This window comes from Chionomys nivalis, chromosome 1 (genome assembly GCF_950005125.1).
Source record: "Chionomys nivalis chromosome 1, mChiNiv1.1, whole genome shotgun sequence".
In the NCBI taxonomy this organism is placed as follows: domain Eukaryota; kingdom Metazoa; phylum Chordata; class Mammalia; order Rodentia; family Cricetidae; genus Chionomys; species Chionomys nivalis.
This window is the reverse complement of record NC_080086.1, coordinates 166,199,881-166,215,923: the sequence shown is the minus strand read 5'-3', so window position 1 is coordinate 166,215,923 and position 16,043 is coordinate 166,199,881. Positions and strand designations below refer to the sequence as shown.

At 42.3% G+C, this 16,043-nt stretch overlaps 1 protein-coding gene across 5 annotated transcripts in view; it reads right to left on the bottom strand.

Annotated features, from left to right (window-relative positions):
• Dgki (diacylglycerol kinase iota) overlaps positions 1 to 16,043 on the bottom strand; it is a 459,452-nt gene that overhangs the window by 176,312 nt on the left and 267,097 nt on the right. For all 5 annotated transcript variants that reach the window (XM_057763104.1, XM_057763127.1, XM_057763112.1 and 2 more), the window contains 3 exons: positions 7,018 to 7,073; positions 5,681 to 5,743; positions 1,059 to 1,132 (listed from right to left, as the gene is read on the bottom strand). In XM_057763104.1, coding sequence (XP_057619087.1) covers positions 1,059 to 1,132; positions 5,681 to 5,743; positions 7,018 to 7,073 — 193 coding nt within the window. The remainder of the gene's footprint in view (positions 1 to 1,058; positions 1,133 to 5,680; positions 5,744 to 7,017; positions 7,074 to 16,043) is intronic.

Sequence of the window (16,043 nt, the reverse complement as noted above, 5' to 3'; positions counted from 1 at the left end):
TTACCACTGCATATAAAATCAAGGCAAGAAATTCCTACAGGAAAAGAATAAATGACAATTAAATAAGTAAATAAAAGATAAATAAAAGATGCTAGGCATGGTGGTGCTAAAGTAGAAGGATTGAGAATTGTATAGAGAGATCCGCTCTCAAAAAAAAGGAAGGAAGGAGGAAGGGGAGATGGGAGAGGAGAGGTGAGAAAGGGAAGAGTAAGCAAAATGATAAAATCGGAGAAGCAGAGTAAAGAGGAAAACACGACAGGAGGCATCACCAGCCGGCATTCCTCCAAATCCATAAGCCTTCTACTAAACCCATGCCGACCCATGCTCCTGACAGAGGTTGGAATTGAGTGCCCTGAGCATGCCAGGAGTAACCCGGAGGTCTTCGTGGGTTTTCCTAGACATAAATTTCTATAAATCTCTCATTTTCCCTCAGCAGATTCAGCAAAGGTCAGCTTATTTGCAGACTGCTGTCTGAGTTGGATGGTAGCAAATAATGAGGGGTTATAGGCATTTTGGCTTGAGAACCTAGCATCAAATTTTAGGTCAATGAAGTAATATGCTTATTTTAAAAACAGTCAATCCTAAGTGTTTTTTTCTCCTGGTGCATAACAGTTCCAAAGAACATTTAAACCCCGTCTATAACCTGCCTCTCTGGTGGAGTCCAGCATCTGGCAGAGAAATCCATACTCATCAGGCTGGATGCGTTCCTAAGAGCTTTTGAAAAACTGAAAGCAGGGTTCTATCTTCCTGTCTTCCTGGAGGCTGCGGGTGGGTGTGGGGCAGTAATGAGGATTAAATGAAAATGTTCGAGAAAAGGGCCTGAGTCTCCGAAGGCTAGGAGAATAATGGTAATGAATTCTACAATCCTGGGCAGGAACCACCTACCACAGGGAACAAGCCAAGGAGGGGAAGACAATTAGCAGACATGGAACCTCAGATAAGACATTCAAATAGGGGGTTTCATGGCCTCTGCCTGGGGTGCTTCACTTATGAAATCAGATGCCCCAAGTCAAAGGGAGTTCACATCAAACAAAGGCAACGGTATAAACAGAGCTTACCTGGGAATATTTAAAAATACTATACACTGGAACTTCAGGTCCTGGATCTTTGGGGTGAGATCTGTCCCATCGCACTGCAGCAAGCAAAGCAGAGAAAACAAGCTTCTGAAGTTGGCACGAGTCTGAGAACCTCATCCGAGATAACTGGGTTGACAACAGCATAAAGCATGGAATTCTCGCCCTTGCCCCCAGCTATTATCATCGAAATTTACGCGAAGTCTAACTCTACTCGAACCAGGGCTTAACTCTGGTTTTGATCTGATTTCATATAAAATAAAACTTCCATTTGACCAAAACAGTTTTCCATTGTTCCAATATTCAGATACTGTCATCCATTGCCTTGAACTATTATTAGACATTTAAACAGACAGTGCTAACATTTAAAGACTACACCACTTCAAAGATGAAGTCTCGAGTGGAGCCAGCAGCAATCCCACTGTCATCATTCGATCCACACAGCATGCACATGGCAGTTGGCTTTCTTTCCTGCCTGAGATAATGTCTATTTTGAAACTGGGAAACATGTCTTGAATCCATTATCTGAAAGTTTTCAGGGAGTCTGCTCTGAATGCGTATCACCTCTCCCAGATCCCCTGTTGCGTCAGAGTTCATAAACTCCTGTTCAGAAGTGAGTGTGCGCATAAACACTGGGCAAGAAGACAAAACGGTGTCTAGTGATTTGCTCCCACAAATCTAATCTCTCACAGAACTGGGTGGCACTTCTAAGATTGAACTGCTGGGGTTTGGATGTGACCTTGGTCTCAAGGGTCCCCTGATCACCCCCCCTCCAGTAGCCTTGTCCACATCTTCCTTCATCACCTGGTGCTATCCCCGTGAGTTCTGTCCTCTAACCAGTCACAAAACAGTCTCCATTTCCCTCTCCATCTCCACAGTGATAAAGTCCAGAAGACTAACCAGAGTCAATGACACGGCGCCATGGTGGACAGCCGCCTTTTCAGCTTGCTTTCTCCCGGTTCAACCCCCACATCCCAGAATCCCATGGGGTTGTTCTCTTTTCGAAGGAGAAATAAAGCATTCCAAAGCTCATCACAGTTTTATAAAGATTTCTTTCGGCAGAATTTGAGTCTAGGCATAATGATTTTGCAAGCAGTCAAGGGTGCTTCCAAGCACCACGTTCTTTTCCCACCTGATCTGAATACACCCCAATTTTCATAAATTGGGCTCAAAATTAATTTCCAGGACATCATATAGCCTTAAATCAAATATTTCCAAAAGTAATTTAGAAAGAAATCAAGTTCTAGTAGTGATCAATGATGTTTAGAGTACTCCTAATAACCAAAATCCTCCAAATCATTTAAGGGCTTCAAGCCGATCCACAGATGACTATGGCCATGAAGGAAGCATAGAGTAATTTTAAATGATTAAAGTTCAAGAGTGTAAATAACAACAAAAAACTTACATTCAAAATATAGGATAATATAATCTGTTGCTATGTGCATCACAGAAAAAATATACTATAGTAAACACCACTAAACTAGGACCACAATTCATTTTTAAATGTTCTAGGCTTTCTTCTCGGGAAATATGTCAGTGAGTATAGGAGCTCATCAAATTATTTAAAGATGTATACCATACAATGTATATTATTTTACTATTTTTACATATCAATGCATGAAAATGTACAGTTCTCTAGAACATCGGTAATCAGTGTTTTCCCTAATTCAAACACACAGAAGAGAAAATATCTGCTTGCAAAATATGATTGTGTATCTATTCCCATGGGTTGATAAACCAAACAACGGGCAGTAAATAGTGTGATATGTAATTTTTCCTTAGTACTTTGTGCTTTCGTGGTCTAGAATTCACACACACACACACTTTATAACTATGTGTCTTCTATATTACATCCAAGATACTGACTTCACCTGTGACAAAGATAAGCTGGTCTGTTTTATATACAGCTGATACAGTTAGGCTGTGAAGTGTCCCTCAAAAAGGCTCATACGTTAAAGCTTGGGCTCAAGCTGGTGGCAGCACTGAGGTGTGACTGGATGGTGAGCATGCTATTGCGGTGCTGAGTTCACACTGAATGAGATGTTAGGAGGTAGGGACTACTTGGAAGACGTTCACTCAGGGCTTGCCTTGATGCCTACATATTGTCCTGGTTCGTCAGTCATCAGTCAGCTTCTCCCCGCCCTTCTCCTTCTTCACTTCTCTTTTCCTTCTCCCCATCCTCCCTTCTTGGTCACCATGAAGTGAGCAGCTCTGCCCCCCTCATTCCTCCCACCATGAGCATCTCTCCTCCCCTCATCCCTCCCACCATGACATCTCTCCTCCCCTCATCCCTCCCACCATGACATCTCTCCTCCCCTCATCCCTCCCACCATGACATCTCTCCTCCCCTCATCCCTACCATTAAGAGAATCTCTCCTCCCCTCATCCCTCCCACCATGACAGCTCTGCTTCCCTCATCCCTCCCACCATGAGCAGCTCTCCACCTCTCATCCCTCCCACCATGACAGCTCTGCTCCCCTCATCCCTCCCACCATGACAGCTCTGCTCCCCTCATCCCTTCCACCATGACAGCTCTGCTCCCCTCATCCCTCCCACCATGACAGCTCTGCTCCCCTCATCCCTTCCACCATGACAGCTCTGCTCCTCTCATCCCTTCTACCATGACAGCTCTGCTCCCCTCCCTCTGCTTTCTTTCCACCATGAGGCTGTGCCTCACCCCAGGACCAGAAACAAGACTGCTTTGTCCAGGAGCTGAAGTTCCCTGAAGGGATGCCATGGTTAACTAATACCAGCAATAGTTAACCCTTGTCTCAGTGGATTTCAGGGTTTTATCTTCCATGCATATTTTTCTATAGGTTATAGACTTTATGTTATAATAAGCGATTGAAATCATATAATGTTCTGAGTACTCATAAGGTTACAAAGAAAAGACATAGAAACTCTAGTAAAAAAAATAGCAAGAGATTCATAGCCAGATACATATTAATGCTGATAAAGCAGCAAGAGCAGCTTTGCAAATGTTTGCCTATCAGATTTCTATACTTCACACACACACACACACACACACACACACACACACCACACTTTTACCCTCTCTTTTGAGATAGGTTCTCACCAAGCTGTGCAGGCTGGCTGCTGGCCTTGAATTTACATTCCTTCCAGCTCAGCCTTCCAAATAGTTGGGGCAACTGACAGAAGCCACTGTGCTCAGCCTAGCATTTTTAAAAGTGAACCTTGTATCCTGCAAGAATGAGTTAGTCATTTCTACTACATTAGCACTGTATATACTAGTTTATTAACATTGGAAACATCATCAGTGCCCCAGGAAATATCATTCTATTACAATCCTTAGTTGTTTCATTTTCAACAATCATTTCCCTTTTTGGTTTAATATAGAGGTAATTTATTTAATATAGCTAGCATTTTTTTTTAAACATTTTGCTGGACTTGGCAGTACATGCCTGTAATCTCAGTACATGAGAAGTAAAGAAACACAGATCAGAAACTCAAGGCCATTTTGGGCTAAATAGCAAGTTCAAGGATAGAATGGGCTACCAGAGGCACTCTCTCAACAAACTACAAAGAACCATCTAGAAGCGGGTATATTTCATTTTGTAAACATAAACGTGGATCTCATGAACAGGACTACCCCTTAAATGCTAAAGACTGCTTTTCATCTTAACTGCCTCATTCTCCTCTATCATTTCTCTAAATCTCCATAACTTAGTATCCTATATTTTCTGTATTTTGTCTAATATATGTGTGTGTGTGTGTGTGTGTGTGTGTACACATACATATGCAGGCCACACACATATGTCGTTTCTACATTTCTTTACCTGCTGCAAGATAGGTGAAGGCACTGCCATGTTTCTTGATAGATGTATTTTTTTAATCATTCAGCCTCATTTTGATTAATTCTTACAACTATGCAAATCAAAGCCATATTCATCTCTTCATAATCTCAGTTATTACAAGAAACTGTTTGCTTTTTCTTAGCTGATTTTATGATATATTAGACTATGCCAGCTAGACAAAGATAATTTCATCTCTCTTTTGCCTCCAATGGAGACATAGCCTGGGTTTGAAACTGAAGAAGAAGTAAGACGAAGCATCCACCCAGGGCAAGTAGCCTTGACTGGGCTGGAGAGCAAAGCCAGGATAAAGTAAGTGCTTGTTCTATAATAGAGGCTCCTCAGAAAGGTCTGGAACAACTGTTGGCTAAGTATTTGTTTATACTAGAAAAGCCAGCTCATGGCATTTCGTCCAGAAAGATCTTCCGTATCCTATCCTGAATGGGCTTACCACTCTTGTGCTACCAGTGTTCTGCATGTATGATTGAATAGTGGTCTATGTGTCTGTAGTGATTGTGTCTACATGTACAATTGAGTAATGGTCTATGTGTCTACAGTGATTATCGTCCTTCTCCATGATTTCCTCGGGAGTCAAACTTGGTCTTTATTTCATGTCAGGAGCTAAGACGGAGACTGACACATGGTGAGAATCATAAACACGGTCTAACGAGCTCCTCTACATGATGTGCAAACTATATGCAGCCCAGGGGTTAATACACACATCAACTGACATGGGAGGGGGCATGAAATCTATATTCACATGCAATTAAAGGAACCCATACAGTCAATACTCACGACAACTTTGACGTGTTTGGATAGGTCTCTAGAACTTCTCTGCAGGAAATCAGAAAAGGCTGCCTATACCACAAGGGAGAAAAGAATTCATTGTTACATGGTTTCCACCAAATCCTTGCTTCAACATGATAAGACAGTTTCCCAAGATTCCACACTATGAAAAAAACATACAACAAATTCTCCTTTGGGTGAACCCAAGGTAAAATAGGACAGTGTCTTTGGAAATCGTCTTTGTTTTCAGACTAAAAGCTACAATAAAATTTAAAATTATAGGAGAAGATTGAAAAAGTGGGTGGTTCCCAGAGTTGTTGGGAATCCAATGCTAAGATCACCTTTAACCTCCCCCAGGAATGCTGTCCACTGCCCCTCATATTTTAACTCCTACCCAGTGCTATCGATTTAAGTTGCATGTTATTATCACATTCTGTGTCTCCTGTTTTCACCTCTACCCACTCCTAGGAATGTCCCTGAAGAGTAAAGAAGTAAAGTCCCCCTCCCCCTCCCCCGGCCTCCTATATGTTCTCACAGAAGGCTCCACACTCTGCCAATTTCTCAACCAAGGTCACTGGGTACACACCCTGCTGAAAACTATATCCTGAGCTAAGACAGTCTGTAACGGATGGGATTAGCTGCCAATTTAACAATCTACAATCACCTAGGTGAGGAGTTTCAGTGTAGGATTGTCTAGATTAAGTTGGCCTTGCCCTCATGTCTGTGTGTGTGTGGGGGGGGGGATCTTGATTAGTGGGAAGGCAGGCTTGTTGTGGGTGGGAACTTTCCCTGGGAAGGGAGTCCCAGACTGTAAAGGGTGGAGAATCAGTGTGAGCAGGATCATGAATGCACTCGTTCCTTGCTCCCTGCTCCTGATGGTGAATGTCTGGTGACCAGCTGCTTCAACTTCCTGCCACCTCGATTTTCACCAGTGACAAAATATGATCTAAAAATTTTAATCAAATGAAAACTTTCTCCTTTAAATTGCTTTTTGCCAGAATATTTAATCACAAAATAGGAAGCAAACAAAAACAATGTATGTTTTCCCATCTATTTTTTCCAGTTCCTTCACTGATATCTGTTGCATATTGCTCTCTAAAGTCATTGACTTTTATGCACCTCAGGGGCTTAAAATTCAATCACAGGCAACACCAACCCCTTTGCTGACCATTTATTTAACAAATATTCCCTTTCTTTCATTCCTTGGTGAAGGTTTTAGGAATAACTATACATAAGCATAGATGGAAGTGCCTAGCATTGCTAATTTTGATGTGGTTAGTTTCTTTAGTATTCAGTGAATTGGCATTAAGTAACATTAATAATTATAAAATGAGAAATATACTTACCCCTGCATAGAACATTTTATTTCGAAAACGACTATTGAATTTCTCTGGATTTGCTTCTGCAAAAGACGGACAGGTAGTTTTGTTATAGGACCTTTATAAAAGATTGGCATTGGTGTGAATTGGTAGTGTGTTTTCAGCACTGATCGTCAGGTCCCGCCTATCCGTGCTCTACTGGAATGTCTGAGTGTGAAGTCCCAGAAAGGTGGTTTGATGAGCTCCCAGTGCACTCACAAACATTAAAATTGGGGACTTTTTTTTTTTTGTAATTGCTTTGAATCATAGGATCAGAGGGATTTGGAACACGGATGGAAGTAAGAGATCTGGGGATGTGGTTATTCTCACTGACGTCAATGAGGGTGTGGCTTCTGTAAACCACATGGAAAGCTTCAAAATGCAGTTAAACAGGAGGGATTTTGAGAACTCTGGACCCCCCTCCCTTATTTATGATAGACCTTGGAAGAAATGGAAGTAAATTAAAGAAAAAGGGAGGGAGGTAGATAAGTAGGTAGAGAGTGGGAAGAGGGTTGGAGAGAGGGAAGAAGGGGAGGGCTTCTGAAAATACTTTCATATTACAGAAAGGTACAATATGAAAAATGATTTAATCTTCAGCTTGCCTGTACAGTTATTTAGCTCAAAGAGTCAAAAAGATAAAATAGCCCATATCAGGGAATTTTTACAGGAATTCAGGTGTTAATAAATGTCTACATGAAATATAATTTCCTCAAATGTTTCTCTCTTTGGAATTGTTATATACAATTTCACTAAACAATCTACAGGTCTATCTTAGCCCTCTGTCTTTGTACCCACCCACCAGTGACTTCTTAGGCTAGGTCTTTCTCCCAGTCATTTCTCCTGAGAGAGCAAGACGACAAGAGGGCACTTCCCCAGTCCTAAGACTGTCTAAAAACAGTGCTTACCATTCCCTGTCAAAACAAGAGTCCACTTGCCCAGACTGGTCTTTAGAAATAATATGAGATCTCAAGGAAAAGTCCTACATAATGCTTATTGAGTTATTTACAGTATCCTTAGAGCCAACTAATACCTGAACATGACACAGTAACTGGGTAACGAATTACAAACTTAGCTAATAAGAGAAGGGAGTGTTTGTAGATTGGCTCTCAATAGCTAACTGCAGCTATTGAACCTCAAAGCTTTCCTAAATACTGTCTACTCAACAATACAATCTGATCCTATACACAAAGCTGAGCAAAAGGTTATGAAGAATAATTTAAAAAATATAAAATGGTGTTAATTGCTCTCTCTCCCTGTTACTCTTACCCTCTTTTTAAGATTTACTTAATTTTTTTATTATTTATTGATTGCGTGCGTGCGTGCGTGTGTGTGTGTGTGTGTGTGTGTGTGTGTGTACCTACAACGGTCAGAAGAGGGTGCCAGGTCTCGTGGAGCTGGGACTACAGATGTCTATGAGCCACCCAATGTGAGTGCTGAACCCCAGAGCTCCTAATCACTAAAGCCATTCCTCCCTCTCTGTGCTTCTGACTTGTTTTGAATCAACTTGCTGGGCTTCCATTTTCATTTTCAGTTACAACAGTTTTCTTGTTTTATAAAACCAGAGATAAATAAGAATCATTTTTTTGGACTGTGTCTTGAGTATGTGGGCTCTATTTTTTTTTTTAAATCTAGTCCAGCTATCTAACAAGTTATAAAAAATGAAAATGTCATCCAACTATAGTTCTGGTGTAGAACTTGCTCAACACAGATGCCCACAGCTATTAAGTGAACCCTAGACCAGCATTTATGTGCTTTATAACTTATGGCTTGGAAAAAGTCACAACTCTATGTGGTTTTTCTAGGAGACTCGATTTTTTAATAAAACTCAAAAGAAGATTCATTTTCTCCAAATACAGACTATTTCCCATAAGACCACCAAAACAGGATAAAATGGAGAAATAAACTGAGCTTTTAGTGACTTAACTCACAGCTTTGATGAAAATGGTCATCTCCGATGTAATTTAGTTGGGGGCAATAAACTTTAAAAACAAGTCCATCGAGCGAGACACCTAACGTTCAGAGAGCTGTCAGAAAGACATAGAGGAAGGGATGGGCAGGCACTCATAAGCCTTGGCCTTAGGGGTTTAAGGGGAATCCTGTTAGTCCCAGGATAATGCACTTCCGAAAGGCTATTGGGTAAGCACTCTTCCTCTAAGCCACATTCCTAGCTTCATTTCTCCTTTTGCATCTTCTGTGTAAGCAAAAACGAGACTCAGAAAGACAGGTCAGCTAGACCTCAGAGGAAGCTCAGCCTACTGCCAAAACTGGGCCACCTACTGCCGGAACTGGGCCATCTCCCACCAGGGCCAAGCCATGGAGGAAGCAAACAGGCAGAGGACTTGGCCCGCAGATGCAAACAGCCGTGCCCAACATCATTTCCATTGCTGTGAGAAGGAAGAGCTGTATGGCTGAGTGTGCTTACGTGCGTCATGCGAAGTTGGTGTACCTTTAAGAAGAGCCAAGAGCGTAGACACTCCACTCTACCTTCCACACTGCCTCAAGGAAGAAAGGCAGAATAAAGACTTGGGGAGAGGCCAATGAGAAAGTTCAAGAGCTCATTCCTTCAGGAAGTTATATCTTCTAGGTGATGTGAGGTAAACATGAAAGGCACCACTGCTAGAAGGATCTGTGACCAATTGTTTGAATTCCTGGGTTATCCATTCTCCTCCTTCACAAGGACTGGGAGTGAGACAGTCAGACCCACTCGCTGTCTTCCTACTCCATTATTCCGTTTCCAGTCAGCAATGTGACTTTATCAGTTTCCTGCTCCTACCATAAGAAATCGTGACCAATTTGGAATATTCAACCACCATTTACCGATTTGCTTATAATTCTCTTAGTTGGAATTCTGGAGTGGGCTCCCTTGCAGCCCCTCCTGAGGGTTTGAGACGTATAGACCGTGATACTTTCATTGAGAGAAAACACGTCCTGGTCATTCAGGTTGTTGGCAGAATCCACATCCGGAGGCTGCAGAACTGAAGCTCTCCTGTGGCCAGAGAAGAGCGCTGGTTCGCACTAATGGAGTACTTATTCGCTATCTGAATTCATTGGGTTCTGATCCCTGCCAGTCAAAACCAGTGCATCAAGTCCTGTCCTCTACCTCTGCTTTTAGGGGCTCACATAATTATACTGGCCCTTGCAGGCAATCTCAGATTGTCTTCTGACATTGAAGCTGGCTTTGCTTGCACGAGTAAAGCTCTCCTGTCACGATGGGCAATGGCCCCAGGTGGCAACTGCCATGGGAGGCAAAGCTGCTGCAGTCTACCTTCCAGCCCTCATGGCTCACAGTCCTCCTCCTAGTTAGAAAAGGTATTTAGTACCTAAGAGGTCCTCAAGGGTCACAGTTCACTGTACCATCAACTTAAAAATCGCAAATGTTGTCTAAGTCTCATTATCTCAAACCTTCCCTTTTAACTAAAGTTTCTAAACGATTTGGCTCTAATTATAATCTGTTTATAAGAATGATGGAGTTCTGGGTATAATCCATTAAGCTGATTAGAAATGTTAGTCCCATCGTTAAACACAGCACAAAGGCATGGTACGTGCCACCAGCCTGGGGACCTTGGTTCAGAGTTACTATGTTTTGTTGGCGCTGACCTCCACCTAACATATCACCACACTCCTCAGAAGGGCTGGTAATTCCATTTAATGAAAGGGTTCATATGGGAAGCATACTGGTTCACCTCCTCAGGCATCCCATTTATATCCAATTATTATAATCCAAAGATCAACATTCTGACATTCTGAACATGCAAATTTGTAAAGGTATTTAGCCACAATTAATTCATAAAAGACTTCCTAGGTTACACACTCCTCCCTAAAATAACACATGTAAACAGAATTACAAGACCATTTTTCAGTGTAGAATCCCACCACGGATTTCAAGGAGAGTGGGGATGGGTTTACAGGAGGATTTGGAGGAGAAAAAGGAAAGGGGGGAAACATTGTTAATTGTTGAAATGGTCTATCCTGTCCCTTTAAGAGACAAGCCTCACCCACTCTCCCCCTTCCAACCAGGCTAGCAGATCTTCCTTCCTTCTAGCCTGCACACATCACTTTCTCTCTCTCTCTCTCTCTCTCTCTCTCTCTCTCTCTCTCTCTCTCTCTCTCCTTTCCCCTTCCATAACCCACTTAATAAACTATACCCAAACCCTCTGTATGGTGAGCCTATCTGTCTCTGTCTCTCATCTGCTGCTCCTGGTGGGACCAACTGCTCTGCCAACCTGCCCAGGTCTCTTACTAGCCGCCTCCCACCCTCCTCAGACCCACAGAGGCCTCGGGTGGTGGGTCCTGGCTGCCCCTCATGGCCTGCTGCACCCCTCGGGGAACTGTACCTCAGTATTTTATCTAAACCATTACAATTGTATCATAAATTCAAACTGAAAAAAAAGCTGTTGTTCAACAGTGCTTTAAAAAAGACATTGAGTGTCTTTAGACGGTATTTCAGAAAACTTACAAGCTTTAGAAATATTTATGCACTTGTTTATTTATTTTTATGTGTATACGTGTACACTTGTGTGACTTCGTGTGCAGCATGTGTGAGCACTTTCCCACGGAGGTAAAAAGATGCCACCAGATTCCCCTGGAACTGCTGTTTTAGGTGACTGTGAACTGTCCGATACAGCCACTAGAAAGCAAACTCAGGTCTGTAAAGAGAGAAATTAGTGCTCTTAACCACTGAGCCACCATCTCTCCAGCCCCCAGCGGCTTGTTGTTATTGCTTTGTTCTATTTTGCCTTTAAATTCAGTGTGCAGAATAAGAGATAAGCAGCTGAACACGGTGGCACTTGCCTTTAATTCCAGCCTCAGGGGGCAGAGGCAAGCTGATCTCTGTGAGTTCAAAGCCAACCTGGTCTGTGGGGAGAGTTCCAGGACAGCCAGGACACCACAGAGAAACCCTGCCTCAAAAAAAAAAAAAAAAAAAAAAAGAAACAAGCAATCATATAGTTTTAATTTTGTCATCAAAGTATGAAATAAGTAGTTAAAAATGTGGGTACATTTGTTACTTACATTTCATAAATAAAACAATGTAATCTTACTAATAATGAGCCTAAAGAAGCCTTAGAATTTAGAGTTATTAAACATAAAGGTACTTAGTCTTCCTTCACTTTTCACTACTTAAAAGTGGACGAGGATTTGGTTAAAACCTGCTCTATGTCTACGTCTAATTGGATTCAACTAATCTTGCCTCTACCCTGCCTTTGGTGACATACTGAATGAGAGGTTCAGCTCACACTGAAGGTGGAGTGACAAGAGCCCAGATGTGAGTGCACAGGGGAAATCACCCCAACCGCACAGAACTGGACCACCGGACTTACATTATCTACACAAACATTTTCCCACTGTCTCTCGGCAAGCAAGGCTGTACACACTAGAGGTTTTCAGCTCGCAGCCATTACGCGTATCTAAGCACACATATATAGAATTAGTTTGCCCATCCATTTCCCATACCTCCTCTGCTGTAGTTACCAGTTCTCAACCAGCTCATAAACAAATGCAGCTTGCCTGGGGCACATTAGGAAGGTGTTGGCAAGGATAAATATTTCAGCACATTTGCAAAATAATAGCTGCAAGCACCCCACATAACTCAGGCATCTCACATACTCTTTCCATTGGATATTTAACTTTTACATTTTTATATTTTTATTATTAGTTATAGATAAAATGGGTTTCATTACATGTTCATAAGTGTGTATAATATGCTTTGATCATACCCCTCTTCCATTACCATGTTCCCCTCCTTATCAAGCTTCCTCTTCCCAACTAATCCCTCTTCTACTTGTACAACTTTCTTAAAGATGTGTGTGTGTGCGTGTGTGTGTGTGTGTGTGTGTGTGTGTGAGAGAGAGAGAGAGAGAGAGAGAGAGAGAGAGAGAGAGAGGGAAACAGAGAAGTTGAGTATCTTAGTGTGTCTCACAGGATCATGGGTGAGAACTTGTTCACCTTGAACACCTTATCAGTGGTTATACCAGTGAAGAAAATGTCTCCCCTACCCCCCACCAACCACTAACTGCCTCATGGAGGGGCGGAGCCTCGTGAGCCTCTCTCCTCTCCATAACTGGATGCAGATGGGCTCAGTCTTGTGTTGGCCATGTGTAGGAAATCACAGCTGCTATGCTACCAAGAACAACCACTCCTGCCCAGAAGACGCAGTCCCCAATACTGCACTTGCTCCTCTGACTCTCGAGTCTTTTCTATTTCACTACTGCAGATATCCAAACCAAAATGCAAGAATCTATGCAGAGTTACAGAACCACTTTTAATTCAAATTTTATATACTAAAAGAAAATACTCTTCCTTTTCAATATCAACTCTCATTAAGGACATTTTACGAGTGCCCTTTACCTTTTAAAATGTTGATATTACCGATATCATCTTTCAAGCACTGTAGAAAAGTCATTCATTGTACATTCACTTTACACCTGACTCACGCTGAGGACAAGCAGGTGTGTTCCTCTGCACTTTACACCTGACTCACGCTGAGGACAAACAGGTGTGTTCCTCTGCACTTTACACATGACTCACGCTGAGGACAAGCAGGTGTGTTCCTCTGCACTTTTCACCTGACTCACGCTGAGGACAAGCACGTGTGTTCCTCTGCACTTTTCACCTGACTCATGCTGAAGACAAGCAGGTGAGTTCCTCTGTGCCTTTCCTTCTTGCCTGATAGGATTTTTACCATCATTAATTCTTATCTATTATCACATTTCTCCCTTATCCTTCATACATATTACCCTTATCCATCTTCCACCTCTGCCAACAATCCTGATAAAAACCCATATTGCTTACTGTTTGCGCAACTCATTTATACATTCCTTCTGTTGATACTTCCTATTTTGTAATCAATGGGCCTTTTCCTCCAATGGAACATTCTGGTACTGTCATAACCACTTACTGTTACCATTGGACTGGGAGCTGGCAATAAAAAAAAAAATAAACAAGAGGGGGAGGCAGGTCTTAAAATGAAAGTTCAGACATGGTTGGAAGTGTCTTGATATGCACCTGGGCTCACTGTTACCCCACCTTTAGGTGTAAGCTGATTTTTTTCTTTTAAAGAAGATGCCATCCCAGGCAGTTAGGGTTAAGATTGGTTGAATCTAATCAGATCACATAGACACTCACTGTGTTGTAACCAGCGCTGCCTGTGCAGTAGTGTAATGACCACATGTTACAGGTGGACACTGGAATGGTGAGTGAATTTCACATAGAAATTCAAGATGGGAGGTTTGAGGCAGTGAGGACCAGCTGCTGGAGCTTTGGTGCCTCAAGCAGTGGCAAGCAGTGAGTCTCGGCACTGCCTCCGGGAAGGAGGACATTTAGCAAACCGCCACACTTAGCAGCCTCTGAGGAAATATAGTTTCGGTGATTGAATCATGGAAGTCACAGCCTTTGAGTCACACTGCCCACATGCCTCTGTAGATCTGGTGCAAGTAGCAAATCCTAAGTTGATTCCAATGCTGCCTCCTCTAGATTCCTGTGTGTATTTCCTGACCTTGTGCCTAAGGTTCCGCTCCTCTGAATCATAATCTCAACGAGACAGTAATACGGAAGTAGTTGATCTCTAGCTAAAAGCTTGACGTGTCTGATATCCATGCCCAATGAGTGGCAATCTCATTCACACGGCTGGTCAAATGAGACCTGAGTTTGTCACTCACAGCTATAATCACTGTTAACATGCCTAAACGCCAACGTACTGGGATGTTTTCTATGTGTCCTCTCGAGCGCTGTGATAGCACGGTACCAATGAAAGGACTGGGCAGTTCTCCAAGTGACAATGACATGACCAACCCCGTTACGTCTCCAAATCCTCACCCGAACACTTTGCTTTCTGGTGCACAAACAGCAGGAGTTCATCCAAGATGCTCTGGCCATTTTGGGAAGAATCAGCACTCTATTTCCAACCGAGTGAGGTACAATCTCATCCATACAGAGATGCCAATTCTTACATTTACCCCTCTACCCACAAAGTTAAACAAAATACTAAGACATCCCCCACTCCCCGCCTGACTTTCAACCCATAACTCTAAAACCGTCTACACAGCAACAATTCTAATGAACTGTTCCCAAATTAATGTGACTTTAATTGTCCCCTCTAAAAGAAGTACTATATAAGTAGCTATGTTAAGAACTGTCCATTTGATGGGGAGTTTCCCATATATGCCAAAACTTTTCTCTACGGTTACATTTTTAAAATTCTGCCTTCATGTAAATGATATCCATTACAAGTAGATGGGTTGGCAGAATTCCTGTTTAGAGTTACATATGTTCATGACATCAATTGATCCACTTTTTTCTTCACAATGGCTCTCGTGAGACTTTGAGTCACCCTTAAGGTATTTTGCAGCAAATTATACAACTTTTGTCTTGAAGCCTCACATTGCAAGCGGGTGGAGCTCTCAACATCCCCAACCCTAGCTGAGGAGCTATTGGAAGCTAAGAAAGAGAAAGGGAAAGGGAGTCTTCTTTCGAGTTATGCCCCAGGAAAAGTTGTCCATGCATCCGTAGATGACCCCACACTCGTGTGTGTGGGTAAGACCCATCAGACTCAGTTGGGGGGGGGGGAGAAGGGACCTGAAGAGGAAAGGAGTATTGGGGGACATGTTATGGCCATGAGTGGTCCAGGACCCGAGAGAGGTAAAAGTGTAGGATGTATATGATTAATATAGACATATCTATGAAACTGTCAAAGAATAAATAAAAATATTAAAAATTAAAACACTAAGCCTTAGCAATAAACTTCCAAGGCTAATGTCTGGAATCTGACGGCTGCATGGCATTTGGTTTCCTTTCCCAAAATTCTTTTGCAAACTACATTCCTTTGTACTGTGCTATCCCTCTGCGTTCTCCTCATCCTGATGCATAAAGATTCCATCTTAGTACAAAGGTGTATGTCATTAGAGCAACCTTCAGAATTATTAGGCTCAAAATCAGGTTCTCTTAAACAAGCTTATGTGGGACCACTGACTCAGTCAGGCCTTTTTTCAAGGCAGGACGCCTGGTTTTGGAAATTCCTG